The 21375-nt window shown below is 36.0% G+C and overlaps 1 protein-coding gene across 1 annotated transcript in view; it reads left to right on the forward strand.

Moving 5' to 3' along the window:
• Positions 1-21375, forward strand: part of LOC149571043 (calmodulin-binding transcription activator) — a 291577-nt gene that overhangs the window by 15330 nt on the left and 254872 nt on the right. Inside the window, exon 2 of the mRNA XM_089812610.1 lies at positions 20820-20945. Coding sequence (XP_089668736.1) covers positions 20820-20945 — 126 coding nt within the window. The remainder of the gene's footprint in view (positions 1-20819; positions 20946-21375) is intronic.

Consider the following 21375-nt stretch of genomic DNA (forward strand, 5'->3'; position numbering starts at 1 on the left):
TAGTCGTGAATGCTCTTTCGGACCGCACAACGTCAGCAGTTAACATCATTAGACAATCACCCTTCTGCTTTTCAAGGATTTTTTCTTACCTTCTTTTTAGTCGCACTTTCTATTTCTATCTTTCTTTATCTATAGTTTTTGCGAAACTGGGACTTTTTCGTGCTAAAGTTGGGGGGATGTCGTACCTCTGAGTTTCCTTTCCATTTAATTATTCCTGTCCTTACCACTTGTTATTTATGACCCTTCACATAACTTGAAGTCCCATCTCCATTCATCATTATTTTCCTTGCCTTCTCCATTAATGACAATTTTAAAAAATGCTCCATTCCTCGCCTGTTCAGATTCTAGTCTGGTGCAAACACGGTGTTCTGTAAATCCTCTGTCTCTGGTAGCCATGGGTGGAAAACATAAGTGGTTTGAAACTGACTCCATGGACAAGCTAATAGCAAGCAGAAAAGCTTATAAATTTTTTCGCCATTTAGGATGGCATCGTTACTTTCGAAGATTGTAGGGTTATGACTGTGCCATCGCCGAAGAGTTTGCTCAGGCATTTGTCCAGGACAATGTGACAATAAGGGGCATTACATTTTCAGTAACGGTGCAGACAGTGGCCGCAGTAACCGACTTTCCCCAAATTAGAGAACTGTATTTTCCTACTGCTAGCACCAGGGTTACATAATTGAAAATTGGCAGAACCAACTTCTTGCAATGCAACGAGTTTGTGGAAATCATTAAAGGACAAGGAGTGCGACACAAGACTCTTCCTTCGCTATGGGATGCAGTAGTCCAATTCATAGGTCAATATATTACCTACAAAGGTCGTTTTAATTACATCCATGCACACCATTTGCGGCTCATGCTTCACCTAAGGTTAGGGCATCTCATTAATCTCCCTTATTACCAATATCATTCCTTGAAACAAGTGTGTAATCAATTTAGGGAAGGCCATTGGAATTCTTTGGCACATCATGGTTTGATCAAATTACTGGTTATACATGGTCTTCAACTTCAGGAACCCCCCATTTCATGGGATGCATTTGTACAACCTGCTTTTAATACTGCACAACCCCAACTAGAGGAGGTTGAAACTATGGATGAAGAACAACCCTCTATAAATAGAAATCTAAAGAAAAGCCCTGCTAATAAATCTTTTCAAACACTAGAAAAAAGCCCAAGTACTCCCTGTTGGTTCCCAAAACCGCAGTTTGGAAATCCAAGAGCCTGCCACTTCCCCAATAGGATTCCGCAATCAGTTCTGGCCAACAAATGGGAATACTTCTCGATTCTCCTGCACTTCAGGCTCTGCCACACCCAGGTGGGTAAACCTTCACTTCAAACATTGACTGTGTGGTTCAAGGCTTTTCTATAGTGAATTTAAACTTTGGAGTTCTCCAGCTACCAAGGCCCTTGAACTCAATGAATTTGAAACTGGATGCTGGATAATGGTTAAATATTTTGTATAATTGAATAATTAATTTGATGCTTGTCGAAAGGAAGTTACAGATTTTTTGACTTCAATAATAAAAGACCACTGCCTCTGCTCATCTGGGCAATAGAGTCAACTTCAGTGAATTTTTACGTGCAACTTCACAAAGTTCTTATGCACTTTACCGCCAACAATTAAATAATCAAGATGTGATAGATCAAATATTTATGCAATCTTAAATTAGTCCAGATTGAATTTTAACTCCTCTGGCAGGGAGACAAACTGGACACAAATACGGAAATGATTTAATATTTACAATATCTGCGATGGTCAAATTTAAAATGCTAAATGATCATGTCCACTTATCCGATATTTAAATTGTATACAGAATTCCATAAAATAATTACAAAGGACGATTCACCTGTAGTTTAAATCTCCACACCTTTAATAATAAACAAAGAACATTTTATTTTATTATTAAAATAAAATAATAGAATTTATATTACAAAGTCATAATGAGCCCCTTATTCCTCCATACAATAAATAAATATAAAATATTTCTTCAGAATGTATAAATGTAATTGTCCGAATATTGAATCTTGTTCTTCCCCTCTTATTTCCCAATACCTTCTCTTTTTCTATCTTGAAAGGTAAGAAGGTATGTCCTTTTGTTTTGGATAGACACAATTCTTCATAATCCATAATAATAAATTATTTGCTATCAACAAATGTTATTATTATTATATCATGGCACTAATCGCACCTATTCAGCCTTTTAATTTTAATTTGATTTTGTCGGCACATAATGAACTTTTGAAAGCCTTTGTTTATTTTCAATTCCCGTTTGTCCTCATAAGCCAGACTTACGTTATTGCTGATATTGTTGCTCTTTGATAAATCTTTGTCTTATTAATTCTCCACTCTCCTATGCGGGCCTGAAGAGATCGATTCCTTCCTGTATAGTGCTACGACTGGAGACTTATTCCATTTGTATACTCTTCCCGTACCATCCCAATTTTTGGTGAGAGATTAATTAATTTATATTTGTTATAATGCATCATATTTCCCTTCGCCATTGTCCAAGACGCAAATCTTCTTTTCTACATTGTAACATTTTGTATTGACCTTTCATGTTTACCTTTGCTTCAATGTATTTTGCAGTCGAATCTTCACTTCTGGCGATGATGTCTGAGAATAAACTATTTCTATGTGTAGCTTCCATTCATATGCACTTGCTAGAACGTGATTGAATTTACTTGGCATGGAATACATTCATATTTCACCAGTGTTCCATTTCTTAACTCCACCTCTCAGGCCTTCACGTTGCCTCTATTATTTCTTCACCGGCTTGAAAGTCGTCTCTGTCAGAACTACACATATTTATCGATATCTTTATGCAATTCGTTTTCTGAAGACACATCATCAATGACACTTAGACAGCTATGTGACAGATTAATCTGGCTCATATAACTCTTTTTGCCTTTGTCTTACATCAATCTTTATCATCGACTATGTGGCTTCTTGTGTAGTTTTGTTCCCGTAAGATTGACGATGCCTTTGGTTATTTACCACTTGTTGAGTGTATCTAGAAATTTTCCTTTTCTAACTTGAAGTAAGTCCGTATCATAGCGATAAGGTCCATTTGATTTAATGTCATTTGTTGAGGCTGATATATCTCTATATGTGTTTATTTCCATTGATTTCAATGACTTTCATATCTCAACCTTTCTTCATCACCTATATTACGTGAAATTTTTATAACTTCTTTCATTTTTATGAAACTTCATCAAATCATGTTATTTGTATTGGCTAATATATATTTTCTTTTTACCATCTAGTGGGTAAATTATGAAATAAATGGAGGCTTAAATTTTTGGCAAATTTGGGCTCCATCACTCTAGCACAAAAACACCTAGCTCCTCTTATGCCGAAACCCTCCATGGTTTGCTAGTCGCTTGGAAAACTTAGCCAATGTCGCCCAAGCTGTCACAACCACTGAAGTTGAAATCCTAGCCAGTAGCTCCAATAAAAACGAAAAGAAAAGGTAGGTAGAGAACACTGATGTCAAACCAGACACATGAAGAAACAAAGGAATGCACCATTCGTAGAAGGTTTATCAAACCCTACTGATGAAAAGGATAACCTTGAAAAAGATAATACTATTGAATAGAGTAACCCTCTTGACGAAATGGAAAATCCGAAAGCAAATGAGGTGGAAACCCTTGCAAATACAACTTTGAATTCAAGTAAGGAACTTGAATTCCAAATTGTAGAACAAGTAAGTCTTGATAAAGGTGCCGAATTTCTAGAAGACAACATTGATAGGGAAGCAGGGAACATTTGTCAATAGACATCTGATGTAAGGGACGAACTTGACCCTGGTGTTGTGTGGAAAGATGATATAATACAAAGTAATATCCAGAGGGCCTATGAACAATGTGAACACTATTTAGAAAAAGATGTGGAGGACATTGTTGAAATACCTTAGAAGGAAGACCTTCTAAGAAAAGCTACAGATAATAAGGGAAGTTCCTGTCGCCTAGAGCCTAATGAGGCCATGTCATCACAGTCTTTGATCGTTTTTGAAGTACCTCCAAAGGACTTTTCGGGTACTTCTAGTATTCTTCTTAATCCTATTCCATTGACAATGACAATACCAAGCACTCCTATGGTTACTGTTAATGAAGTCCTCCACACTTTTATTCAGCTTCAGCAGGAACTTCAACAACTCAGGACCAGGGTAATACTGCAGGAGAACATTAACAATTCACCCAGTGCAGCTGTTGTCTTAAGAGAGTCCAGGGAGCAGCTAGACAACAATACTCCACCTAGTTTGTATACATTGTTTGCATGAGGGCATGCAAATCCCTTAGTTGGGGGGAAATTATGAGTCCTAATAGCGCTCTGTTTTCATTAGCCTTTTACCACTTATATCTCTTACTTCTTTGTCATGAAACTCCCTTTTTGCCACATTATTGATAGGAAAGTAGAATATTTGGTACCTTTTTAAAGATGGAAGAATAATTCCTAAAAGTTGTCAATTATATGAAAATGATATATTTTGATTGATGTTGCTATAGGAACTAAGGATGCATGAATGGATATGAAGCCAACCACCTAGTTGGAGAAGTAGTTTGGAGGCTATAGTTTTGCTATGTTATTTTGGGTAATTATATTTGAATGTTTGAATAGATCGATTTAAGGCCTTATGTTATTTTGGCCAAGTTTGTTATGTAATCAAATATGTGTAGCCAGTGGCCAAAACTATAATCTGGATTCATCTATGTTTAGGATGAAGGCCATCAGCCATTATAGCTTAGTTATTAGTTAGATATTTTGAACCTATATAAGCAAGTGTTAAAATCACAAAGACAAGGAAGGTGTGATAAATGAAAAAGCTCTGTTAAAACTATTTCTTTGAGTTCTTGGCATTAGAAACGTGGAATCTTTGTAGCAACATGTGTTAATTCAGTTCTCACCACGTGAACCAAAGGAAGGGCCCCCTTTCAGGAAACTTGGTGAGATTGTTTAGTTATAGATGTTTGTTTTATATTTGGTCTACAATTTCTTTCATTGAATTATGAATGTGTGATTATGAATTGATGTGAATATTGTTGCGTGCAAGAAATTGAATTATTCCTTTGTCATTAAGATTAAAACACGAGATTTCATTGTTTGTTCTTTCCTTGCTGTGCTCCAAATATACTACAGTCATTCATTCATTGTTATACAATTATCCATCGTTATACCATTCTTGATTGCCACAATTCCATAATTTGTCATAAATCCATTAGCCATGTTACAGACCAAATAACTTCTTGTCGCAAATTCTTGCTCTGCCTCACATAACTACCAAGCTCTTGCCACAATTCTTCTTACCTCCTGTTGCAAATTACTCTGTTTTACAGAGTTCCTACTGGAAACCATTTCCTATCACTTTTCATTCTTCAAAACTGCATTATTGAAGTCCCGATTCCTATGTTAGTATTAATATTTGGTTAGATCTCTTAAGGAATTTAAGTGTAGTGATTAAGATAAATGTGTGATTACTTTATTAATGATTTAATCATAAATGAGATTGATAATGTTTGCTTAGAATAAAATCTTCATTATATATAGATTATGCTTTCATGTGATGTGTGGTTTTACTTATACTAGTCATTCATACATATTTGGTTTGTGTAGTTCCAATTTAGATATTTTCTTTGATTTGCATCTCATCCCCACTTAACTCGTTATCTTCATCCCTTTGGTAAATTCGCCCAATATCTTTCAATAGTCTACGACTCCAGATTGACATTCAATAGGAGTAAACTGAACATCCAAAGCAAGACCAAATCTTAAGTTAATTTGAAACATAGTTTTACCCAACAATCTTGCCCCTGAAGCTGTTTTGATAGTGGGTCCTTTTGCCTTCCACAACTCCATTGGCACAACACCTAATAGGGTTGGAATCTCCTCACAGGGATTCAAAGTCTCCTAACAGGGACTGATATGTACTGAATGTATTTCATTGACTCCAAATAGGGTCCATCCTTTTGCAAGGAACTTATATATTAGTACATCTTTTTGTGGGTACTATTCCCATTGGGATTTTCCCTTTGATCAAGGGTTTCCCTAGTTAACAAATCTGGTGTTATTGTGTATGGTCATCTTCTAGTGGTTATTGCACTTGTTGATTACATGTTTTAGATTTAATAAGGTTAATAAAAGTTGTTTTAATTGAATAACTAATTCACCTCCCCTCTCAGATATCTTGGTGGACTTTACTTTCTAACACTTGGTATTAGAGCATTAGACCCTTGAAGGAAAAACTTAACATCTTAAGGAGATTTGGGGTGAGTCATTTTAGAAAGGACAGTCCGAAGTTTGATGGAACCAACTATAATAGTTGGAAAGAGAAGATGAAGACACATTTGCTATGCATGGGTCTAGGATATTGGCTGATTACTAAAAGTCCGAAATAAGCAATTGAAGAAGAAAAGCCTGAAGATTGTATTGAAAGACAAAGAGAATTGTTCATGTGTAACATGCTTGCCAAAGAAGCACTTTTGACATCCCTTCCTGAAAATGAATACAGTTAGGTAAAATCTTCAAGATTATCACATGAAATTTGGGAAACTTTGCAATCTACTTATGAAGGTGATAAGCATGCTAAGAAGGATAGATTACAGAATTGTATATGTTTATTTCAAGAAGCTAAAATGATGGAAGATAAATTTGTAAGAAGTTATTTTGGTAGAATATCAATAATTGTTGCAGGAATTAAGGCTTGTGATGGAACAAAAGACGAAGATGAAATTTTATGGAAGATCTTGAAAATTGACACCTGCATATAAGCAGATAGTGTAGATGATTGAACAAGTTATACCTTGTACAAAGAAGTTCACAAGAGAGACTCTTCTTGGAAGATTGGAAGCAACAGAGATAAGTTTGAGATTGAGTGAAGATTTGCTTAGAGTTGAGACAACATTCAGCACACTGTGTTTGACCTACATTGACAAGGAGCGCAAGCACTAGTGGAGATTATGCTAGCAGCAGTAGAGGAAGAACTGAAGAAGACAATAAGATTGAAAAAGGAATTGCCCTACTTGTGAAGAGAGAACTTGAAGGTAAGAAAATCTTTAAATGTTGGACTTGTAATGAATATGGTCATTTTGTTTCTAAATGCCTTAAGAGAGTGAAGAAGTATAAGATGAATTTCAAGCTTAGGAGGCCTAGAGAATGTCTTTATGCAAATGATGAAGATCTGGGAGCTAGTATTGAAAGATTATTGAGTGAAAGTGATAATGAAAGTGATGAACTAGGATTTGTTGCAATTAAAGAAGAAAGTCCTAAAAAAGAAGAAAAGGCATTAGTGTCACAAGTTGAAAAGAAGAAATCTGATTGGATCATAGACAGTGGTTGTTCGCATCATATGACTTGCGATATGAATAAATTTGTTGAGCTCAACAACTGTGATGGAGGAATTGTCAGAGTTGGAAACAATGCAGCTTGTCATATAAAGGGAATAGGATCTATTACTCTTGATGGTAAAACTAACACTGATGATGTTTATTTTGTTGATAGTTTGAAACATAATCTTTTAAGTGTTGGACAGTTGGTTGACAAAGGATATCAATTGCAGTTCACAGAAAAGGACATGTATTATCAAGGATAAAGATGGAAAGATGATTGATATAGGTAGAAGATCAAGAGGTAACGTTTTTTAGTTGAATCCTACAGAGATGACATGCTTGGTTGCTAAAGTTGATAATAGTTGGTTATGGCACAAATGGTTTTGTCATATAAATTTTGATAACATTGTGAAAGTAAGCACTACACTTGCTGTTACACATTTGCCTCAAACAATGAAGCCTACTAACATGGTATGCAAGGAATGTGTTATGGCAAAGCAAAAGAGAAGTTCTTTTCCGAGCAGGAAGTTTACTACATCAGCGAAGATGGAGATAATACACACAAACTTGAGTGGTCCTACAATGACGAGCGTTTTACGGTGAAAGGTACTTCATGATTCTTCTTGATGATTTTACTAGGATTACGTGGATAGCATTTCTTAGAGAGAAATCTGAAGCATTTGAGAAGTTTAAGGTGTTTAAGAATAGAGTTGAAAATGAATTTGGATTAAAGATTTAGTGTTTAAGATTTGATAGAGGTGGAGAGTTTACTTTGAATGAGTTTAACAATTTTTGTGAAGTAAATGACATTAAAAGACAGTTTTCAGCCCCTAAGAGACTTGAGTAGAATGGTATAGTAGAAAGAAGAAACAAATTAGTAATAGAGGCAACAAGAGGTATGATGTTTGAGAATAATGTCTCAAAGACATTTTGGAGAGAAGTAGTTAACACAATAGTGTATACAATGAACAAAGTTCAGATTAGACAAGGTACTGGTAAGACCCCTTATGAGTTTTGGTTTGGACATGCACCCTCAATTAAGTATTTCAGAATTTTTGGAAGTAAGTGTTACATTAAGAGAGAAGATGACATTGGCAAGTTTGATGCAAGAAGGGATGAAGGTATGTTTCTTGGTTATTCATGGAAGAGTAAATCATACAAATGTTTTAATCAAAGAACTAAGACCATTGTTGAGAGCACAAATGCTAGAGTTGATGAGAAGTTTAGAATTCAAGAAAGAATACTTGATTATGATTTTGATGAAGAGACTAATCCAAAGGCTAACCAAGAGAATGTTGAGGTGTTTTATGAATTTGACATACAGATTGTGGAACAAAGAGAAGAACCAAGGGGTGAATCTAGAGTTGAAGTAAGAGTTGAGACAATGAAACCTAATAGAAATTTGATAAAGTATCATCCTGTTGACCAGATTATTGGTAGCGAGGACAAAGGCTTGATGACTAGGAACAAGGTACAAAGAGAAGAGCCATGTTTGATTTCCCAAGTAGAGCCTAAAAGTGTAGATGAAGCTAGTAAAGATGACTTTTGGATTCAAGCTATGAGAGAAGAATTAGATCAGATTGAGAAGAGCTATGTTTGATTTCTCAAGTAGACAGGGTACAAAGAGAAGAGCTTTGTTTGATTTATCCGGTAGAGCCTAAAAGTGCAGATGAAGTTGGTAAAGATGAGTTTTGAATTCAAGCTATGAGAGAAGAATTAGATCAAATTGAGAAGAATGACACATGGGAATTGGTTCCTAGACCTAAGGACAAAATTGTGATAGGAACTAAGTGGGTTTTTAGAAACAAGATAAATGAACAAGGTGAGATTGTGAGAAATAAAACAAAACTGGTATGTAAAGGTTATTCATAGCAAGAATCTATTGATAATGAGGAAACATTTGCACCAGTTGCTAGAATAAAAGCAGTTAGAATGTTTTTGGCATATGCGGCTAACAAGAAATTGAAAGTGCATAAGATGGATGTAAAATTAGCATTTCTAAATGGAGAAGTGGAAGAAGAAGTTTACATTGAGCAACCTGAAGGATTTCCTTTGACAAAAGGGGATATGATCTACAAGTTGACGAAAGCATTGTATGGATTGAAACAAGCACCTAGAGCTTTATATGCGAGGTTGGACAAATATTTGGCAAAATTGGGATTTGCTAAAGGTACTGCAGATAGTAACTTGTCTTTGAAAGAAATTGAGAATGGTTTACTGATTATTGAAGTATTTGTGGATGATATAATCTTTGGAGGTGATGATGAAGCAAGTGAGAAATTTTTTCAGTGAAATGAAGGATTTTGAGATGAGCATGATTGATGAGATGAGCTATTTCTTGGGTTTGCAGATTGTGTAGAGCAGTGAAGGTATTTTCTTATCACAAACTAAGTATTTGAAAGACCTGTTGAAAAGATTTGGTTTGGAAAGTTGTAAACCTATTGGTACACCAATGGTAACTGGTCATAAGTTATCTAGCAAAGATGAGAGTCAGATGAGACACCTACTGTTCAGCAAAAGAAGCACAGATCTATGATTGGAGGTTTGCAATATTTGACTTGTACAAGACCAGATATAGCAAATGTAGTTGGCATTGTTGTGAGATTTCACGCTGATCCTAAAGAAACACATTATGCAGCAATAAAGAGGATTTTCAAATATTTGAAGGGTACACCTGATTTTGGATTGTGGTATGACAGAGCAAATAACTTTACCTTATGTGCATATATTGATGCAAATTGGGCAGGCAGTATGGATGACAGGAAGAGTACAAGTGGCGGAGCATTTTTCTTAGGAGGAAGATTGATTTCTTGGCTAAGCAAGAAACAAGATTGTATCTCATAGAGTACAACAAAAACAAAGTATGTAGCAGTAACGAATAATTGCAATTAGGTCATGTGGATGAAGCAGATGTTGAAGGATATTGGAGTTGAGCTTACAGAGCCTGTTATCATATATTGTGATAACACAAGTACAATGAGTATGTCTAAGAATCTTGTGTTACATTCTAATACAGAACACATAGCTATTAAGTATCATGTTTTGATTGAGAAAGTTGCAGAAAAAGAGATCAGATTGAAGTATATCAGTACAAACGAGTAGATAGCAGACGTATTTACAAAGCCTTTGCCGAACGATACGTTTGAGTTTTTGAGAGGTATGCTTGGGGTTATATCCCTGCCTACTTCTAAGTAGATGATGCAGAGATTGCATCAGTCCAGTGGTACAGATTACTATTATTTGTCTGGACGGGATGTTGGAAGCTTCCTCTATGGGGGAGTATTTGTGTTTGAGCTAAGTCATGAAGGACTCTTGATAGCTGGTATTTAACAATGTCTTTGGACACTTGAGCTTGTTAAAGACTTATTTGAAATAGAATTGACATAATGATGCCTTTGTCATTGATGTCAATGGGGGAGAGAATTACATGAAAAACATCTTTTGGAAATGGGGGAGGTTGTTTCTATTATTAAAAGAGGAGTGTACTTAAAGATTGATGAACTTGATGTATATCAATGAGGGAGAGATGTTCTTGTGAGAGATTGATTTGATTGATGAAGAAGATTTGAAAAGAAAGAGTACAACAACAAAGTTGTATGTTTGGTATTCTTGGAACTTAGATGTTTTTCATCTATGTTTCTATTAGTGCTAAAGGGGTAGATTGTTAGCATGAAAGCTGATGATATTCTTATGGGGGAGTATCTTTGCATTGCTCAAGCATTTGGGAGATTGTTGGTATGACTATATGGTGCAATCATGACCATGCTTGTCATTGATGTCAACATATGCGTTATTCTATGAAGACTGATAGAGCAGTAGGTAGAGATTGAGATCATAAGGTACGAGGATTGAAGATGAGGTCAAGTGCAATTGAGGATATGTTCTACAGGTTGTCTTGATGATGAGGTTACGAGTACATGCAAAGATTCGAAGATTGGTGATAGTTATTCGAGATTTACTGAAGAGAGTATACAGATAGAGTTCTTGAGAAGTGGTTTCTGGTAATTGGATTATATCTCCTAATAGGGATAGACTCTGGTTGAGCATAGCTAGACAGAGGTAGAAGACACCACATTGATGACGTGTTTGAGCGTTCAAAGTCCGAGGTTGCATGTATAAAAATTTGTGAAGACTGCGAGCTGATAGTATATTGTAAATTTGAAAAGATGTAATGTAACGTGTAATGCTTTATCTTAATCAAGTCCTATTGTAATTGCAAATTGAGAAAGCCTCAAGGCTGACTTAATAAAATAATTTGAGAACTTGGTATAAAAGAAAGATGTTTTCCTTGTGATTATGTAAGAAAGTGAATGTAAGCGAGTTGTAATTGTTGATTATATGCGAGTGAGCGATCTTAGGGATTTTTGTGATGTGAGTTTACGGATCTGTTATTGAGATCCGAGAAGTGTTTGGTGTAGTAGAGGCACACTGAAAGAGCGAAGTAATTATATTTGGCAAAGAGTGCTACTGGACAGTTGATCATTTGGTATTGTTCTGAAAGGAATAATACCAAGGCCAGTTGGACAGTGAATTCGGTTGTCTTGCCCTTGAAGTTGTTTGGACAAAAGGTCTTTTTGCCTTCCACAACTCCTTACAAGGTTGGAGTCTCCTCACAGGGATTCAAAGTCTCCTAACATGGACTGATATGTATTTCTTTGACTCCTAACAGGGTCAATGCTTTTGCGAGAAACTTATATATTAGTACATATTTTTGTGGGTACCATACCCACTGTGGTTTTCCCTTTGATCAAGGGTTTCCCTAGTTAACAAATCTTGTGTTATTGTGTATGGTTATTTTCTAGTGGTTATGGCACTTGCTGATTACATGTTTTAGATTGAATAAGGTTAATAAAAGTTGTTTTAATTGGATAATTGATTCACCCCCCTCCTCTTAGTTATCTTGGTGGACTTTACTTTCTAATGGAAGGTTGTGACTAATCCAAATGGAGAGCAAGTTGGGGAATACTATATTATTCTTAAAGGCAACAATGAAAGGTGGTGACTTAATTCTAATGAAAGATGGTGACTCTTTAATCAACATAAAGTAGATTTTATTCTTAGCAAAAAAGGAGTGACAACAAAAAAGTATTTTTCAGATTTTGAGAGTAGATTGAGCATAAGAGCTTCACTGAATAAAGGAGATCGATCTAAAAGATTAACCTTTATATGAGAAATTCAAACTCTTTACAACTTAACTCATCTTATTCGAGTGAGAATTAGATCTCTAACTACATTTTGATGCAAGTAGAATGCACTTGACAAGGTAAGATCACTAACAATTATGGTAAGCTTCAAGACTAGGGTTTGATCCAAGCGTAGGTTCCAAATAGCCCACCTATCATAATGAACTCACCTCTGGCTGCAACCAATACCTAAGCTTCACCAAACTCCTAATTGTCTCTTCACCTTCCAAGGCAACCCCACAAGTATTCCCTAGGATCTTTCATTTCAAACTCCCCAAGAGCATTCAAGAGGTTTCAAACATCCCATTCCACGCAGAATCAAAACATTCTAGGGTTACAAGCAACATGGAAATACGTACAATGAGAAAACACAAAACATGCCTAAAATGAGATCTAAACTATTAGCCCTCCTAATGAGTTTTTGGACAATAAATCTAAATCCTTCCAAAACACCCCAAGAACAAAATAGACATTCAAACACCCATTTTAGAGTTCTACAAGAATCCAAAGAATCAGGTCTCCAAGCCTCTTCTATATCATTGATCCGCAAAACCCTAGGTTTAAGGATCTTGGCCTAAAAATTAAGAGGTTCTATGTTTCAGGGCTTTTTAATCGATTCCCTCATGCCAAATCCTTATGTCCTCAGTATGAACACTCCATATATGCTCCAATGAATTTGCCATAGTGAGCCAATACCATTTCCATCCTTTTGCAAGTTTCTCTTAACAAACCCTAGCTAGTCACACACCCAATTGGCTAGCCTAAATAACAGAACCTGGTATGAACATGGTGGGAAGCAAAGTGTTTGAGTGCAGAGGCATAAAATAGAGTGGACTATCTCCCTCTTCTCCGTGGAACTCCGCGGTTACAGTGGTTCAAGGTGAGGGATAGCCCATTTAAACTATAAGCCCTATGTATCAGTCCTACTATCACAATGGAAGCTAAATCTGATTAGAATTCAAGAACTCACTAAACCACAAGCAAGATGTTGTCAATCTATGCTAAATGCAATGCAAAACATTTTTATTCACATCCCAACAATGACAAGCAAGAAATTGATAGCTGTGCAGGTTAAAGAGTGAAGTTACAAGCTGGAACAGTATGAATTCCCACCAAAATCTTATTCCAAATCTTCACCAACTTATTCAAAATTGCTTCTTTCCATACAACTATGTGTGGCAGATGTCCTTTCACCTTCCATGAAGGCTTCTCTGCAAGGAAACAGTCTTGTGAAAGACTGGTCAACTTCACAGAGATAACAAGAAATTGCAAAAGTTGCACTTTGCAACATTGCAATCTTTGCAACTTTAGTGCATTTTCCCACCCAACCAAGTTAAGACCCATACAACCTTGACCAAGGGGTCTCAATGGCACACCAAAACATAATATTTCATCACATGACCAAATTTCATGAACATCTGACCTTTGACTGGGGTTGACTCAGTTTGACCAAGTCGCTAACACAGCCTTATTGGGACAAAACATACACACATGACTTCAAACCAAAATGCACCAACTCCAATACATTTCTAACATGAAATGATATCCTATGATTGACTATCACACCAACATTGAGGGAGATGATGAGGAACATCAATGGTGCTCCTGCACCACATTTTTACTCTTGTTTCATTGTGGATTTGTGAACTTGAGGAAAAATATAAGGTGATCCCAAAGGCGGACATTACAATGGTATTAGAGACTTTACATGTAGTATTTGAAGGGTATAAATAAGATGTTATTGGAGATCATTTTATCATGGATTCAATTGATTATCACTCTGATTAAAAAGAAGATCTAAGCAGATCTTGTGAGCAGATTTTTTGACGGTTTAATAAGTGAATTATTTCGGACTTTCTAAGCACAGTTAGCAGACCTCATGGGTATTAAACATCAAAGTTCATGAGTTGATTCTGAAGCAATTTATTGCAGACATTTTCTAGACTTGTGAACAGATTTAAGCAGATTTGTGAGCAGATTGTATCAGACCCTTTCAAGTAATTGTTTTTGAAGAACATTAAGCAGATTTTGAAGGTGTTTTGTTGCAGATCTTACATGACTATGTACAGACCTTGACTAGACTAAGCAAATTGAGAGAGTGATTTTTAAAATTGATCAGGAGTTCTAGAACAAATCAAAGAAGGAGATCAATCATTTATTCTTTTGTTTCTTTAGAGGAGACATGAATTATTGCAGTGAATAAAGACCATTGGGACAATCTAAAACTGTTGGAACAATCCAATGATTTGGTCTATATGGAAATTTAAGAAATAATTGCAGATTTATATCATTGGTAGAGTTGAAAGCTAAGGTGACAGTTCATAGAATGTGATTGAGAAAGGCTAAACCTATGTTGCATGGGTGAAGGTATGGAAGTGCAAAAATAGATATTCATGACTTTGTAAACCAAGAAGAGGAAATAGGAGGGACACGGGAATTTGAGAATTAATGCTACATGGAAGGGTAATGAGAAGTGACCAGTCATATGATTGATATAAGAAGCAAGTTAGATTACCCCAATAGATTGATCTAGTTCTGGTTGGATGTTCTTACCTTTTGCAGGCTATGTGATGAATTGATTACCCTACGAGGTGGATCTGGTTGTAGTTGGACATTTTTGTGTCTTGGGCCAAACAATGAATTGATCACTCCAAGAAATGAATCTGGTTCTAGTTGGACATTGTAGCCTCTTTGTGGGCCAAACAATGAATTGATTACCCCGAGAAATGGATCTAGTATTGGTTGGACATTCTTGCTTCTTTTAGATTGGTTACTCCAATAGATGGATTTGGTCTTGGTTGAACATTCTTGTCACTTGTGGATTAGTTACTTCAAGAGATGGATCCGGTTTTGGTTGGACGTTCTTGCCTCTTGTGAATTGGTTACTCCAGGAGGTAGATCTAATCCTAGTTAGATGTTCCTACCTCGTGTGGATAGGTTACTCCAAGAGATGAGTCTAGTCCTGATTGGATGTTGTTGCCTCATGTGGATTGGTTACTCCGAAGGATGGATTTGGTCTTGATCACTCAAAACAATGGATTTGGTCTAGGTTGGATGTTCTATTCTTGTGGATTGTTTACTCTAAGAGATGGATTTTGCCCTAGTTGGACACTCTTGTCTCTTATGGATTGGTTACTTTAAGAGATGGATCTGGGTTTGGTTGGACGCTCTTGCCTCTTGTGGATTGGTTACTCTAAAGGATGGATTTGATCCTTATTGGACGTTCTTGCCTCTTGTGGGCCAAGTGAGCTATGTTTACATATATTCATGTGTATGCATTATGCCTAGATGTATTCATGTGCCTACTCTGTGTATACTTTGTGCCTTCATGCATTCATATGTGTAATTTGTGTTTTCAAGTGTGAGCTCCGTGCTTTGCTCTATATTTTTAGCTGATCTAGAAGAAGAGAATATCTAAGAGTGTATCGAAATATTTAAATTTGAGGCATCCTTTCATATAAATATTGGTTTTTGTAAATTCTTTTGGCACCATTATGAGATGGCCTTGACCCTTCCCTCTGGAAGAAGAGAGAAAACTTACGCTTTGCCAAGTTTCTATTATCGATTATAATTCACATTCAAAATAATGGAGAAAATATATATGATAATTTCAAAGTTGTGCAATAGATGGTGGTTCACGGATTAGATTCAATGATCATTCAATCATTACTTGAGGATGAACAACTTTGGGAAGGGTGGACTATGGTCTAATAATAAAATAAAAAATATAAAAGAATAAGAATAAAATTTATATTAAAAATATAAAATAGAAACATAATTAAATTTATTTATGTTAATGAAGAGTCAAAATAGATGAAATGAAATGTTTTGACACTTCATTTGGAAGGGGAGAGAGGAAAGAAGAGAAAGGGAAGGTGTGAAGCAAGGAAGAATTAACAGAAGAGGAAAAAGAAATGGGAAGAAAATAAAAAAGTACATCCCTCAAATGACAAAGTTATGAAGGGTTTTGACTCTTCAAAAATGTGGTAATTAGGATGGTTTGTGACTCTTTCAAAGGGGGGGGACATTTATGAAGGGCTGTGACTCTTTCAAAGAGGGACAATTATGAAGGGTTGCGACTCTATCAAAGGAGGACAATGATAAAGGGTTGTGACTCTTTCAAAGGGTATAAATGATGAAGGGTTGTGAATCTTTCAAAGCAGGTGTAATGTCTTCATTTTTCTTGTGCATCATAGTTTGTGGGATTAGTCTATATTTGATCCTCGTAGGCTAATCAGATGGATAGAGGGTCTTTGTTGGTTGAGCTAGAGACAAATTCTCTGGAGGTCAGGGATGATTAGGATTGGTCTTTGTTTGGATCTGTTTGGCACACTTACTATTTATAGTGAGTGTCTACTTTGAGAAAGTCATTGTTTCTATCTTTAGCAGGGAACCTGAATAGCTTGGGAGTAGTGTTGAGATTCAATATTGTTGGCTAGAGCAATTTCAACAGTGTCTTTTGAGTCATCCATTGATGTGCATAATAGTAGTACCTCAGTTGATTATGTATGCACTAATGATTGCACACATGATGTTGCTTATTAGGAGGTTAATGATGTGGATACAACCTTATATCAAAGTGAAGATTTTGGGAATAATATGTTTTAGGGTCCGCATCCTTTGGTTGGGCAACTAAAGGTGGATGATAGTATGATTGCCATAGCCATTGAGAATTTCAATGTTGCTCAATAGGCATTGGCAACATATGGTTGGAGCACTCTTCTGACAAGTGGCATTGTAATAGTGGTCTTCCCCTAGCAGAGTTTCATGCACTTTGAGAACCAAATGGAATAATGAAGCAAAATTACTTGCAACTACATGTGAACATAGACTATCTTCTTGAGTGAGGTTGTATTTTCTATGATGCATTGAAGGGGAAGGAAGAGGAGGTTTATGAGCTCACTCATGAGCTTGAAGTGACCACAAACTCATTAGAGAGTACTAGTTGGCCTTTCAAGAGTCGGTCACAGTTTGAGGAGCTTATTGTGGGGTTGAGTCGAGTATAGTCTTCAGCAGCAATAGTTAGAGTACAAACTTCTATAGTGGCAGTTGGTGATGACCTTATATCAATGGGTTTTGGTAATGGATATGTTGAGGATGTGGTTACATCCATTGCAGTTACAAGTGTAGTCAATATAGATGAGATGAGTGCATTAGTAGAGAGAAATAAAGAACTACATGTTGTGAGGTTCTCTTCAGGGTAGTCCATTGACAGGTGATGTACACTAGATTTTGGGTAGCTCTTGTGATCTAGAAGTGGATTTGTAAGTGAGTTGTGTGACAGTTTACAACACTACTACATCTTCCACACATGACATATGTAGGGTATCATCTAGCTAGGAGGTTAGCTCTCATGTTCGGTTGTTTCTGTCTTCTAGGAAGCAATTTTTATATTTCATCCAACAATTGATTTTGATTGATAGTTTGTTGAGCTACGGAGCCAGAGGGGTCAGTTGGAGGTTACTGGAGAGAAGGTTGATTCAACCTTTGCTCGCATTTGTTGCACACTAAAGTATGTTGACTATCTTCTTTGGAGAGTTGAATTTGAGTGATAGTATGAGGTTAGGGTTGGTACTCATATTCGCTATTTGAGGTTAATCCAGAGTGGTTTGGAGTCATTTAATGTAGAATATCTCCACTTGTTTCATGACAGAGAGTATGCTATTGGGTATGCAGAGAGACTTGGTAGGGCATCTATCCATTTAGCTATTTGGAGTCAGAGTTTGGAGCCATCTTTTGATTTCAGAGTTGTTAGTGATGAGCCATTGACAAAGATTGGAGCCTTTTACCATAATTACACAGTAAGGAGTGCTCATCATTTTTAGTTTGATCCACATGTGGAGGACTTGATGATTGGTCCATGTTATTTGGCTCAAAGATTATATCATGCTTTGTGGGATGTGTATTCACCATCTTGAATAGATAGATTTAGTAGCTGCAAGTTGTTGGGGAACAACTTTAAGAATCATTACATCCATGTCATCTTAGTAGAGGATGGAGATAGTGATTCTAATATAGACACCTTCAAGAGTTCTTATCTCCATTGTATGGTTCGATTTCACACCCTTGGTGGATTAATATATTGTAAAGGAAGGTCCAGTACAGTAGATGCGTTCATTTGATAAAGGAAATCAATCTAAGAGATCAACTTGATATTAGAAATCAGACTTAAGATATTCATATAGCTTATCCCATCCTCTTCGAGTAAGAATTACACCTCTAACTACATTTTTGCCCCTGTTTCATTGTGGATTTGTGAATTTAGGGCAAAGTTTAAGCTGATCCCAAAAGAGGACATTACATACTACCAATGTATTTTTAGAAAATTCTAGTAGACAGAAAAGTAGGCTTACTACATAAGTCTTCCCATTTATAGAAAATTGACGGAGAATGCTTTTTTTTTGTGGTGGATAAAGATTACATCCTTTGGACACAGTGGTGAGCTAACATTTATTCCATCTTATCCCCTACTGACCTGCAGAAAAATGCCTCTCTTGAAACCCTTAAAAATGGAGATGAAATAGGCTTTAAATATCATGTGAAGCCGCTTAGATTAGACATATCTGCTTTGATACCATGTAAGGTTTGCCAAAGCAATCTTCCCAAGAGTAAAATGCAAAGAACTAGCTCAGATAACTGGATTGTGAAGACAATAATTTGATGGATTAACAGATTCAATGGCTTTTCAACCCAACAAGAGAATTGGATGTTTAATAGTGAACTGATGTACAAAGACAAGCAAAAGGTTGCATTCATAGGCAATGAAACTATAAGCTGGGAGGGAAAAAAAGCTCCCTACCTATTTAGGGAAGCGTATCAACCACCAAAAAGAAGCATATCAACCACCAAAAAGTAAACAATGCATTAAATAATACTAAACCTATGTACAAATATACTGATGTAATTGTAAGGTTAAACTACGGTTTAGTAGATGCGGGAGAAATAGATTCCAAAAGTGCATATATGTCCACAGGCACCGATGCTTGAGGGTACAATGTTATCAAATTTTCCTCTTTTAACTAGATGTCTAACGTAATGATATTATACTGTGACATGCTTCATGAAATACTGGGTCATTAATCATGTTGAATATGTGTGAACTATTATAAATAAAGAAATGCTTCTTTTGGGCTTTCTCTTGGGCACCTGTAAATCAGCAATTAATTTCTGTTGTTAAGCAAATTGCTCAGCAAGCTGCGAGAACCGCTGCTTTATATTCTGTTACAATAGGAGATGAGAGTTAACAGAAAAGGTAAGATCAAGTCTCGTGGCTGTTTGATAAATCAAGTTGCCTGAAAATTTACAAACAAGTGACTTGTCTAAACTGTAAGCTGAGCTCAATTTTTCCAATTTTGTTTGATGAGTATGCATCCCCACCCCTTCAGTTATGCAGGGGATAAGTTCCACTGCATCCCTCACTTTCTATACCATAAACAACCTTTGCTTTTCTTTCTACCTAGGATTTGGGGTGAGCTTCTGGATGTGCCCTATCTTCATTTGCCCAAAAGGGGACTCATGGACTGATACTCTTAAACCATTCTCAGGAGGAGTACTGATCTTTAAAGCACTCATGTGAAATTTATCTGGCAACTTCTTGTTACGATTCTTGTGAGAACTGGGAACTCCATTATAAATCTATTAACTTTTTCTTTTAAGCAATAAATTATTATTCAGATACGTAAATTTATCATGTCAACATTTGAGGTAAAAATATGATTTTACTTGCTGAACTGTCAGCTAGCTACATTACTGGAATGATTGAATTGTTAATTAATACATGGAGATTGGCAATGTAATCATTAGAGTTCAACATATAGTTTATTTTAGAAGGCTTTTAAATCCATAACTTAGTAAGGTGAAGATCAATTTTCATATTCCAGGCATGTTGAACATACTTAACTTCATATGGTTCAGCTCTGATGTTGTATCTATATTGTACTATAGTGTTATTGCACATTGATTGATGAGATAATGCATCAAAGTATAAATAAAAATGCAGAAAAAATGATTTAATTCACTTTCTTATTTTCCTTGGTGTTCTACTGTTTGTTGATGGAGATGCTATCATACTGCTGTATTTGATACTTAATGTGTATGATTTGTGACATAACTATTTAAACTGGAGATTTGTTTCTCAGTTTTTGTAGATCAGATTCATACTGCCGAATCTGGTAATTGATTTTTGTGGTTTGTGAGATAAGTATTACAACCAAAGTGTAGATTAAGATTGCATTTACTAGGACACTGTACACTTGTTCTGTTTCTTCCACTTGTGTGTAATGGCTGAAGCAAATTCTGTGTTTTTTTGGACAGATTTGGATATCTACAGAGTAGAAGAAGAGGCACAATCGAGGTGGCTTAGGCCAAATGAGATCTATGCTATTTTATGTAACTACAGGCACTTCAGCATCCATGCAAAGCCACTAGATACACCTGCTAGTAAGTTAAATGAAAATCCTTTGATACAGTTCTCATCAATCTCATATTTCATGTTGTGCTATAAACATGAAAACCATCATGACATTTATTTTTTCCAGAATGCAATTGAACCTAAAACCTGCCATGATTGCATTTTTGGGATTGCTGGGTTTGAATCCATTTTGACTTATATCTTCCTCTCCTCTTGCCTTCTATAAAAACCCCGTTGGATCTAATTCTGACAAACACCAAATTGCTTTAATTTTCAGATGTTTGACATATGTGAAACACTTTGCATGAAATCTCTATCTGTCAAACACTTTGCATGAAATCTCTATCTCTCTGTCCTTTATTTTCAGATTCTATTTGCTTGTTTGAAATGGTTTTAAATGATGTTCAAATGCTTACAAGTTAACACTACAATTTGTTAGTGAGAAACTAGGTGCACAAC

The sequence above is a fragment of the Cupressus sempervirens genome, chromosome 2 (assembly GCF_028749045.1).
Source record: "Cupressus sempervirens isolate cs-2001-9-10 chromosome 2, ASM2874904v1, whole genome shotgun sequence".
Classification (NCBI taxonomy): Eukaryota; Viridiplantae; Streptophyta; class Pinopsida; order Cupressales; family Cupressaceae; genus Cupressus; species Cupressus sempervirens.